The sequence below is a fragment of the Pterocles gutturalis genome, unplaced genomic scaffold (genome assembly GCF_000699245.1).
Source record: "Pterocles gutturalis isolate BGI_N339 unplaced genomic scaffold, ASM69924v1 scaffold34570, whole genome shotgun sequence".
Lineage (NCBI taxonomy): Eukaryota > Metazoa > Chordata > Aves > Pterocliformes > Pteroclidae > Pterocles > Pterocles gutturalis.
This window is the reverse complement of record NW_010144508.1, coordinates 3922-15654: the sequence shown is the minus strand read 5'-3', so window position 1 is coordinate 15654 and position 11733 is coordinate 3922. Positions and strand designations below refer to the sequence as shown.

The window sequence follows — 11733 nt, the reverse complement described above, 5'->3', positions numbered from 1 at the left end:
ACCAGGGAGGATGCTCCATGGGGACAGGCGGGTCCCTTGCCTGCGGTGACCCCCGTGTCGAGAGCTCTGGGATCCCCATGGATGCTCTGTTCCCATATAGCTGCAACCTCACCTGCTAGCTGTCGGGAGAAGACCCAGTGTTATGCCCCGGGGGTTGCCACCTCTGTCCCCAACGGCATTTAAGGACGAAACACATGGCATCATCCCTGGGGACCATCCTCACCCACCTGATGGAGGTCAGCCCTGACGCCGGCTCGGCCAGGGCAGGTTTCCTCTCCCTCCTCCTCCTGGCCGTGCTGAGCAGCCCCTCGCTGCAGAAATCCCTGCCCGCGGCGTACCGAGACCACGAGGGTCTGCAGGGGGGCACGGGGCTGATCCAGTGCGGGGAATACAGCAACCAGGTGCTGCCCAACGGCCGCTGCCGGATCGTGGCCACGCTGCCGCAGGGGGACGAGCAGCGATGCCCGGATATGTTTCGTTGCACCGACGAGGTGTCCTACTGGCTCCATGAGAACGAAGAACGTAAGCAGCAGGTCCTGGAGCTGCGGGAGTTGATTTCAGAGCTACAGGAGGAGCTGAGGAACCACCGGCACCGTATCAAAGTCCTGGAGCTCCAGGTAAAGGGCTCTCCTTTGCAGACCCCCTCCACGGTCCCTCCCCACCGTCCCTTCCAGCTCCCAGCGGGGAGGACATACGGCATTGTTCTGACCAGGGGCTGGGTGATCCATTAAACCCCAGCTGCTCCTGCTGCGATGGCTCAGGAGCCTTCCAGGGCTGATCTTTCTTAATGTTAGCCACAAACCCTTTGGTGTTTTATCTGTGCTGCCTCCTCCGCCCTCCAGCCTGCCTAGGAGGGGTTGCTGATCCATCCCATCGCCCATAGCAGGATCCCAGGCTAAACCTGGAGGTTTGGGTGAAGGACCACATCTCTGGTGGCCACCACTGAGCAGGAGTGGAAGGCCAGGCTGGATGAGGCTTTGGGCAACCTGGGCTGTTAGGAGGTGTCCCTGCCCATGGCAGGGGGTGGAACTGGGTGGGCTTTAAGGTCCCTTCCCACCAAAACCATTCTGTGATTCTATGATTATCACCCTCCTGGTAATTTCTGTATCTTTTTGCTTAGTTTATTATCATTTTCCCTGCTATTTGGGGATTTTTTTTTTTTGTACTGAAGCATCCTCAGACAGTTAGCAGATGCTCTCACATCCTACCCCAGCGTTCCAGCCCGTGCCTGGCAGCTGGAGGGGAGCTGGTGGACAGGGATGTTTCTGGAGCAGCACCCAAGGGTGGGATTCCTCCTACCCACCCCCAGTGTCTGCCATGCAAGGGTCTCTGTGGGATCCAGCCCATCTCGTAGGGATCTGAGCAGTGAACATAGGCTTGGATGCTGCTAGGACATCTTGGGTGTCTCCTGGAGGATGGGGTGAGTTAGGAGAGCTTGTTCCTCCTCAAGGGGAGGTGAGCAGCATGTCTGCTGCGGGATGCTGGTGGGCTCCTCACCCTACGAGGAGAGCAGAGGGACATGGGCTGCACCCAGGTGTCCCAGGTCCTACCAAGGTGTTTCCAAGGGGTTCGTACCTGGGGGACAGTGCCAGCAGCACCTGTGCCACCAAGAGACTGCTGCGCTCAGAAAGGGGACATCCTCCGAGATCTTTTGAGATCATTTGTAGAAAGTTGGAACTTGATGATCTTTAAGGTCCTTTCCAACCCAAACCATTCTATGATTCTATGATTCTGTAAGTTTCAGACCTTGATTGGAAAATGTCCTGAGCAGCCTGATCCAGCTTGGAGACTGTCCCTGCTTTCTGCAGGGGGGTGGGCTGGAAACCTCCAGCCGTTTCTTCCAACCTCAGTTCTTTTTTTTTTTTTTTTTAATGAGTCTGAAAAAGTAAAGGGATGGGAGGCCTGGAGAAAGGAAGAAAACAAAATCTGGAGAGTTTAACTGGTGGGAACGAGGGTGTCCTGTCACCCTCCAAGCACCAGAGGAGGGGAGAAGTGAGAAGCAAAGCTGAACGCTGCACAGGGAATTACAGCTTGACAGAGGAAACCAGAAGCAGCAAGAGCTGCTGAGCTGCTCCCCTCCGCTCCCCGCCAGCGTCGGGACTCTCCCATAAGGATTTTCCCTGCTGTGTTGGGCTGGCCGCTTCCCAGCTCATGTGCCCAGCCTGGGAAGCCTGGGAAGCTGCTTTCTTCCCGCATCCCCTCACATCTCCTGAGCCACCCTGCCTCATTCCCCGCTGTGCCAGCCTGGGTAGGTCCCTCCGCCTTCATTCCTCCCACCGAGGAGCTGTTGCTCCCTTAATCCTCCTCCATAAATCAGCCTCTGGCTGCTGCTGGTTGGTCTCCCTGGGGTTTGCCATCAGTCATTTCTCTGGGAGCTCGGCGTGGGCTTGTCCATCCAAGCAGAGACATCTCTGGGAGCTCAGCATCCTTTTTGGAGCTGAGTGAGAGCAACAGGCTCTTCCAGGTCACAGCTTCTCCCAGGCTAACGGGGACACCCAAATTGGGTCAGACAGGTTGATCCCATCTCTGGCCATGCTTCCCTCCTTCCAGGGCAATTTAGGGGGTAAAAGGAACCCCCTCACCCTGCGCATTTGCACAGAGCAGGACCCCGTTGGGCAAAAATAAAGAGGAGCAGAGGGATGCGGTGGAGGCAGCAGCATCAGGGCACCGTGGCGGTGGTCTGGCTGCGCTGGTTTTAATCAGCAGCAGGGGAAAGAAAAAAAAAATCAAAAACCCAAGGTATCAAGTGTGGAGGAGGGGATTGTCTGGGAGGAAGCATCATGGGGTTTAGTGGGAGAGCTGGTGCGTGGGTGAAGGAGCTGGAAGAAGCCTGTGGCAGTCACAGCTCACGGAGCAGGTTGGGGGGGATGGCGGATTTATGGTAGAGCCAGAGACATTGCAGTCCTGAGAAGGGCAGCACTGTGTTGTGGCATGCTGTAATTCCCTCTTTGCTGCCCCTGCCTGCCTGGCTGCTCTGGGTTTTGGGGTGTGGGCAGGCTGGATGGGCTGAAGTGTCACTGGGAAGGATAGCACAGAGCTGCCATTAGTTATTGGGACAATAACCCAGCAGGGGTGATGCCTCCCATGGGAAAAGCAAGCTGGGATGTGTCCTGGCAGGAACGGGCACCGAGGGGGGTCCTGGGGGCATCTGGAAGGGAAGAAAACATCCTCTGGGAATGCAAACTCCTTCCAGCTGGGGGAAATCCCCAACCCTCAGCAACACCACGTCAGTTCTGCAGGTAGTGATGAGTCAAGTGACAGATCGCTGTGTCCCCAGGGATATTTAATCAGCCACAAGCTTGCACAGACACCTGGAAATCCAGATTTGCCCCTAACACTGGGGACAGGGAGGGGAGAATAGAAACATTTATTTTTGGGGTCTTGGGGTGGCTTGTGAGCCCAAGGCAGTGATGCTGAGCGGGTGATGGAGGAAGAGTTGTTCCCATCGGGGGACAGGGAAGGGCAGTGCTGGTGGAGAACCAGCACCCCCCCAGTTCATATGGGGGAACTGGGATTGCCAGGCACAAGGGAGGGACTGGGGAGCAGAGTGCGGAGCTGGTGCGCTGCCCAGGGGACGGAGCAGGGGGTTCCCAGGCTGCTGTGGGATTCTGGAGGAGCTGGTTAAGGCTTGCTCTGCCATCTAATGGACAGGGAGCACGGAGCAACAGAGGCGAGCGTGTCTGTGGTGTGTCTGGGATGTGTCAGGGTGCCCATCTCCTGGTGTGAGCTGTGGGCATCCCCAGCCAGCTTGCGCATATGTTTTATGTAGGATCAGAGACCGGCTGTCCTGAAAACAAGCAGCAAAAAGGTCCTAAAAGGGGCTGGGGTCCTGTATCACACACACTTCTTGCTTGACGTGGTCATTGCTGTTTGTAGGACATGAGATGCTGCCCGAAGAGCAGGAGGTGGTTCATCATACAACGTGTCAAAATATGTCCTTATATTGTTATAAAACATTATATAGAATTATAGAATCATAGAATCGTGGAATCACAAAACGGTTTGGGTGGGAAGGGACCTTAAAGCCCATCCAGTGCCACCCCCTGCCATGGGCAGGGACACCTCCCACCAGCCCAGGTTGCCCAAAGCCTCGTCCAGCCTGGCCTTGAACCCCTCCAGGGATGGGGCATCCATGTCGTGCCATGCCCTCCTTTTCCACTGCTTGCACATCCCTGGGGGGTCTGGGGCTGTGCCTCCAGCCCCATGCTGGTCCCCAGACATCCCCCCCATCCATCCCACCTCTCTCCCTGCCCGCAGCACGAGGAAGCGGCCGGCCGGAACCACAGCCTGGCTCAACGGGTCCAAGACCTGGAGCATCGGTACAGCGAGGCCAGCACCCTGCAGCACATCCAGGCCACCTTGCTCTACGACATGCAGGCGCAAATCAACAACATCTCCGTCCTGACCGACTGGGCATGGCGGAATCCCACCTGCCTGGGCCCCGCCGAGATGAGGCTACAGGAGGAGATGCACCATCCAGGTGATGGGGAGCTGCTGGGGGTGGCTGGGAGGGGATGCTTTGTCCTGTCTCGAGGGGGGCTGGGGGAAAAGGCTGTGGAAAAACTGCTTTAATTCCCTTTGTATTGATTAGGAGTCTCATCTCAGACAACCTGCCTTTCCAAAGCAGCCAGGAAGGCTCCTCAGGGCAATGGAGACCTCCAGGGATGGCTTCCATGCTGTCTAGGAGAGTGGTCCTCTCCCTCTGTGGTTCCTTTTTCTCTCCATGGATGGTGTGAGATGCTTGGTGGGACCAGCTCAGGCTCTGACAACCAGCTTGGCATTGGTCCCACCATCACCCCACCTGTATCCAGCTGCATGAGCCTTCCTCCCAGCTCCAGCTCCTAAAACCCACCAATAAACAAGATTTCTTTTTTTTTTTTCTTGAAAAATTCACAGCATGAAATTAGGGCTTTGGTGAAGCTCTTCAACTTTGAAAATCAACAATTTCTGTTATTTCTCACATGCTATTTTTAGTGAATGCATTTTGCCAGGTTTTTGGTTGTTTTCCTTCTTAGTCCCTGAAATGTTGTCTCTGTTTTTTAGCAGACATGGGAACTTTCAATTAAATAATTCAAAGTTCAGTTTGTCTAAAACCCCATTTTCTGCCAAAGAACCCCCTTTGGTGGGGACTGGATGATCTTTAAGGTCCCTTCCAACCCAAACCATCCTGTGATTTTGTAGTTCTACGATCTGGTGATGTCTGGAGGGGGGGAGTCATGTTACTTCCCCCCTGGGCCAACTAGTCTCAGTCTTTTCCACTGTGCTCATTTAAAGCTCTTTTGGCCATCCAGGTCGTGGTGGAGGCAGCATACCAGCTCCACTGGTACCTGCTTCCAGGTACCTCTGAGCCTCGAGTAAGAAATTCTCTGTGCAAAACCATGATGCCAGAGTTGATGTCTGCACCCATCACCACCACCTGCAAGCCAGAGCTGGAATTCATCTCAGCAACTTTCTGTGGCTGCGATGGTGACATCTCTGGCTTGGAGAATGCCAGCTAGGGTGCAGCCAGTTGATGCAACACTTTTATCTGGACAGGGTTCTGCTGGCTGTCCCAGATGCTTGCTGGGTCTCCATTGCCTCTCCCTGACCTCTGCTTGCTGCACACAACTGGTTTCTCCCCCATGTTCCCTCACAGCAGCGCTGCCAGTTGGTATCAGCCTCAAAAGATGTCCCCAGTCTGTCACCAGCCCGCAGGAGACCTTCCAGCCACCACACTCTCCAGTTGGCGGGCTGGGATGTTGCAACTATTCATCCCTTGTTCCCTCCTGGACTTACTTTCCCATCCCCAAGGAGCTTTCACGATCTGCCAGTCCCATGGTCTCATCCTTTCTGTGTCCCTCCTGGAAGGGCCATTTCCCTCCCTTCCTTGGGTTCCTGGTTCTCCCAGTGATCCCAGTCTGGTGTTCAGGCCACACTGGTCTGGCTGTGTATGTAAAAGGAAGGGGAGCTGCCAGTGTGAGCTGCCTTGGTGCCTTTTTTTCTAAAGATTCAATTCATCCCACCAGGATGAAGCTCACAGATGATGCTTCATGTTGGGTGTCTACATAGGCATGTCCCCCCATGAGCTGGATAATTAAGATAATGAGACCAACAACTTGTGGACCGAAAGCAATTCCGGGTGCTCTTTCCATTGCTAAGATCAAGGTCTCAGTTCAGCCGACACCTAGGGCCACCCAAAATATTCTGGAGCATCCAAGACACCCACATCAGGCTGGCAGATACAGAACAGGACCCCCACGGGACAGCTGATAGCCAGCCCCAGGGCATCTCAGATGTCACCATGCACCTCTGTGCAGATCACTTGGCTTTAGCAGGTGATGGAGAGAGGAAAGGAGAGCAGTTCTCTCCTTTCCCACCCAAAACCAGGATGAGGTGTGCTCTGCAGAAGCCTCTAAGGAGTAGCTGAGACCACCTGCCTGAAGTACAGACAGCTGGTGCCAGGTGAAACAAATCCCACCTGATGTATCCCAGTTAAAAACATCGTTAGGTGCTCCAGACTGATTTTGATCCCCTTTCCTTGCAAGACAAAACTCACAGCAGCCATTTGGGAGAAGAAAAGTCTTCTGCTATTATCTACATCAACCATCACTCAAGAACCAGCCAGTTCTTTATCAATGTCTAAGATATTTTGGGTGTGGTATAACCTGATTTGCACTGAACACTGTATTGCTCTGCTTTCTCGCTCAGAGGTGAAGCACGCCAGGAACTGCCCCATTGATTGTGCTTCTGTTTACTACAATGGGGTCCGACGGTCTGGGGTCTACAGCATCATGCCCTCGATTGGAGGGATGCCCATTGAAGTGCTCTGTGAGATGGACACTGAAGGTACTGCAGGAGGCACCTACCATACCTTCCAGCAGGGCTTTGGGTGGGATTTGTCCAACCTGGGAGTTGTATCTTATATGCAGTGATAGGATGAGGGGTAATGGATTTAAATTGGAAGAGGGCAGATTTAGACTAGAGATTGGGAAGAAATTCTTGACTGTGCGGGGGGTGAGGCAGTGGCCCAGGGTGCCCAGAGAAGCTGTGGATGCCCCATCCCTGGAGGGGTTCAAGGCCAGGCTGGATGAGGCTTTGGGCAACCTGGGCTAGTGGGAGGTGTCCCTGCCCATGGCAGGGGGTGGAATTGGATGGTCTCTAAGGTCCCTTCCAACACAAACTGTTCTGTGATTCTATATCTGAGTTATTCTGAGGCTGGTTTATAGTTGGTGAGAGCAGCACCTCCAGAAGGGCTCTTCTCCAGGGATAGAGGACTTGTCCTCTCTGCTGGCTATAGAAGGCTTTGGATGGATGGTTCAAACCAGACATTATGGCTGTAGTTCAGTTGCCTAAATACAGGTGTTCAGTGCTCTTTGAGAGGTCCTCACGCATCTGAGATATTTGCAGCACACTAGTGGGTATGACTGTTAAGGAAGCTCGCGCCGTCCGGGCATCCAGTGTTATCTCCGTAGTCTCATCTCTGGGTTTCCTGGAGCAGAGTCCCAGGCATCAAAGTCAAAAAATAAATAATTTATTAAATGGTACAGCAGCAGGGACAGCTGGAGCTGGGTGAGTCCAGAGAGGGACCACGAGCCAGGAAATTCCAGGGCAATGACACCCTTTCAGAGTATACACATGCCCTCAACATGTGCAACTTTTGTTCCAATGATGATTTTGTTTTGGGGTCATCTAACACCTCCTTGGATTCTCCCTCTGGGCAGGTCGTCAGTTGTTCTTATCTTGAGGAGTTGCTTCCGTTGTTGGCAGTTGTAGCCTCCGTATCTTCTAGTCTGTGGGGGGGGTTTTTTGGCAGAATATGAGAAACTGCCCAAGTTGCAGACTTTTTATCAATATTAACTGCTTAGCCACAACAGCCATAACCACAACTTCAGTGTGTTATCTTCATTATTCTCACAGTAAAAAACCCAAAACACAGCACACTGTACCAGCTACTGAAAGGAAAAACAGACCTCGGTGGGAATTTACGGCTTGTGGTCTCAGGCTTCAGCAAATCTAACTGCTTGCTAATATCTAAAACTAAATATATAGCATACAAATCACACAACCTTGCAACTCTAAGTGATTAGTTCTATTCAAAACTCACTTATTTGAGCTCTACGGCTTATATTTCTTAATGATGACACGGGGCTTAGGGGAAAAAGCAGCTCTTCTGGAGTAGCAGGTGGTGGTATCTGGAGCATCTTTGGGTGGTTGAGGGCTAGGGGTGGGCAACCACTAGTTGTAGCTGTGATGAGTTGGGGAGGGGGAACATAGATTCTCTCCCACTGTTATTTTGGAGTGAAAATGAGGGAGCAGGTGACCTCCCATGCCCTTGCTGTCTAAATACCCGTATGGAGCACGCTATCGTCATCCCAAGGCACAACCTTACCAACAAAATTACTTTGCAGCACTTAAGTTTTGGAAGAATCATGGCAATCGTCAGGGAAATGGGGCTGTGGATTGTCAGTTCCCTGGCCCATGGATCTACCCCAGCCTGGATGGATGTGTCACATCCACACGTCCCGTGCTGGAGGAAGGGGTTCAGTGCCCTCCATGTAGGCGTCTCGCCTTTTGGAGGATCTACAGGTGATTGCAGCTTTGGGATGCATGCGGTCGTTAAGAAACAGGCTGTTCGGACGACGTGGTCTCTGTGATGTCATTACTATTATTTGCATGGCCATCAACACAATCTTGGACACTGTAGAGTGCCAGGTTGTACAAACAGCAAATAAAAAGATGGCCCCAGGCCCCCTTCTCCCCTCCAGGCGCACAATATTGGAATAAAATGAGAGAGGAGAGAGGGATTTGGACAGATGGCAGAGCAGATGGAGAGCTGGGAGAGCTCGTGTGCCTCTGTGGTGCTGCAGGAACAGGACATAATAATCTCCAAACTCCAGGATCTCAAGTTTGTTCCAATCCCAAAACATTTGCTTCCCAAAAACTACCAGCTCCCTCTCATTTAAAACCACCTCGAGATCTGGGACGGAGGAACATCATCACAAACCAACATGGGAGAGGTGTCAGCCCTTTTCCATGAGCTATGACGGGCATCACATTTTATCCCCGTGCAGCCACCAACCCTCTATTTTGGCACTTGGTGGGAGGAGGCATGACAAGGAGACACCTTGCTGAGCTGCAGATGGATCCTCAGAGATGACACCACTGAGGAGTCTGTCTGGGACCCTCTGGATGCTCCCTGGAGGCTCCCATTTTACCTTATCTCTCTCCTGGCAGGTGGGGGCTGGACAGTCATCCAGAGGCGTCAGGATGGCTCAGTTGACTTCAACCGGACCTGGAACGAGTACAAGGAGGGCTTTGGGGACCTCAGTGGTGAGTTCTGGCTGGGCAACGAGAACATCCACAAGATGACAAGCCAAGGGGACTACTCTCTGCGCATCGACCTGGAGGACTGGAACAACAAGCACAAGCACGCCTTCTACCAGGTCTTCAGGTAGAAAGTGGGATGGCCTTCCCTGGTTCTCATAGACACAACTGGGTCAATGTTGGGAGACCTTCAGGCATGGGAACACTGCTGAGGTCAGAGTGACTGTCTTTTCAGATTGGACCTGGGCTGTCTATCCTTTCTTCCCCACCTGGATCTGACCACTGGTTTTTGCTCTGGGTTGAGGCCTGGGTGTGAGCTAGCAGATGTCCAGTGTCGTTTGGCCATGGCCAACATCCACAGCCCCAGGGGAAGGGAGCTGGAGGACGCAATGGATGGTGCCCACCTGCTTAGGGGTATTTTCTTCTGCCAAAATTATTGAGCTCTATGTGAGAAACAAGGTTTTGAATCCCATGGTCTTGCTGGGCAGGTCTTTCAGCATCTCCTTTGTTTTAGAACTGTGTTTTGATTTTTCTCCTCTGTACTCATGGCTTGCTGGACCTGATGTAATGTCCTTCAGTGCCTGTAGACCTTCCCCTCCTTTGGCATTTCATTATTCCATAACACATCCGCCACATCCTTTCTCAATCAGGGGTGACCAGGTCTGTCTAGACTGTCCCAGCTTAACTCCTTTCCTGTCTCTACTGGAAATGCCTGTGGGTGACTGTGGAGTAATCCCCCACGGGAGGATGTCCAAGGTAGCACTTCACCTCATGGACACTTGGAGCTTGAGGGCTTTGAGAAAACTCCAAAACTGCTGGAAAAAAAAAAAAAATCCCATTGCCTGAATATGCCATAGAGCATCCTGCACCAACAAATGTGTGCTCTGAGTGGTCATCCCGACTTTTCTCATCAGACGTCGTGTGCAATCGCAGTGACCTGCAGCCTTTGCTAACCCAGGGGTGGGTTACTAATTAGCTCATCCTAGGTGAAGAGCAGGATGCTTGTTACACAGAGAGGAGGCAGGGCTGTGTAATTAGAGGGACTGCCTTTCCAAAGCCGCCTCAGTCCTTTATTGTGGTTTTAGAGTCACGATCTGCCCGGTTCAGCCCTATAACAAGCTCCCTGAGTCATGGCAAAATCATGTGCATGCCACAGAAGGGAAAAACACAACATCTTGGGCTTTTAGAGGTGATGAATCATAGCAGGGAGGCTGGCCGGAGCAGCTCGATGATTGCTAGGTGTCCACACCAGGAATGCGGTACCCAGCTTGGAAGCGCTCCCCATTAAACAGTCCCACCTTTGTTGCTTGCAGCATTGAGGATGAAGCTAACTATTACCGCCTGCACGTGGATGGGTTCAGCGGGACGGTGGAGGATTCCTTCGCCTGGTACCACAACAAGAGGAGCTTCAGCACACCCGACTCAGGGAACATCTGCGCCGAGATTTCCCATGGGGGCTGGTGGTACCACCAGTGCTTCTTCTCCAACCTCAATGGAGTGTACTACAAGGTAAGGTGGAGGTATGAGGTTGCAGATGTTAGCATGTTCTCTTTTCACTGCATCTTTCATAGAATCATGGAATGGTTTGGGTGGGAAGGGGCCTCCAAGACCTGCCAAGTTCCACCTCCATGTGCAGGGACACCTCCCACCAGCCCAGGTTGCCCAAAGCCTCATCCAGCCTGGCCTTGAACCCCTCCAGGGATGGGGCATCCACAGCTTCTCTGGGCACCCTGGGCCAGTGTTTCAGAGCGATCGGTTTTCCGATGCTCCCATCCGGATGACACTTCTGTGCATTTCCCATGCCTGACCATCCTTCTTTCTCCGCATCACAGGGTGGCCGATACTCCATTAAAAACCGCAAGAGCCTGGGGCCGGATGGTATTGTGTGGTACTCGTGGAAGGACACAGACTACTACTCCCTGAGGAAGGTGGTCATGATGATTCGACCACGCACTTTCCGGCCCCACGTCTCCCCATGAAGGAACTTAGGATGTTCTTCATTTCACCTTATGTTGAATGTTGGGAACAGAGGGCTGGAATTAATTTGCTGTGAGCAAAAACTGATGCTGGAGAACCTGGAAGGACCGAGCCACCATGCCTGATGCTACTTGTTTGCTTTTGAGAAAACCAAACCAAAGGCAGAGGTGTCAAGAAATTCTAGAAGTGTTTGGGTGGTGAAGTGTGGAGGTGATTGCAGAGAAGGGCTTTGCAAAGACAAGCACGTGGCTCGCTGTTTCAGTGAGCAGCAGCAGTCCTTGGCAGGCTTGGGCAGCCCCAAGGCTTGAGACTCAATCCAGTTGACTGGGTGATGAGATTCAACCACACGCTGAGGCTGGACGGACCTTATGTTGAATGGAGATATTGAGTGGTCTGGCCACCAATCCAACGGTACTTTAGAGGGAAGCAAAGAACCAGCAATCCTCTACGAGT

At 52.8% G+C, this 11733-nt stretch overlaps 1 protein-coding gene across 1 annotated transcript; it reads left to right on the top strand.

Annotated features, from left to right (window-relative positions):
• The first annotated feature begins 194 nt into the window (after nt 1–194).
• Nucleotides 195–11282, top strand: LOC104470270 (fibrinogen-like protein 1). The gene is made up of 7 exons (XM_010085123.1): nt 195–617; nt 4258–4480; nt 5275–5337; nt 6688–6825; nt 9214–9430; nt 10617–10812; nt 11136–11282. The coding sequence occupies exons 1-7, from the start codon at nt 195–197 to the stop codon at nt 11280–11282; spliced, it is 1407 nt and encodes a 468-aa protein (XP_010083425.1).
• Nucleotides 11283–11733: the final 451 nt, after the last annotated feature.

Bases quoted from the DNA above. Each gene is read 5' to 3' on its own strand.
- LOC104470270 (XM_010085123.1), top strand. From the start codon at position 195: ATGGCATCATCCCTGGGGACCATCCTCACCCACCTGATGGAGGTCAGC. The intron at 6,826-9,213 runs GTACTGCAGGAG...CTCTCCTGGCAG, and splicing joins CTGTGAGATGGACACTGAAG to GTGGGGGCTGGACAGTCATC. The intron at 9,431-10,616 runs GTAGAAAGTGGG...TGTTGCTTGCAG, and splicing joins GCCTTCTACCAGGTCTTCAG to CATTGAGGATGAAGCTAACT.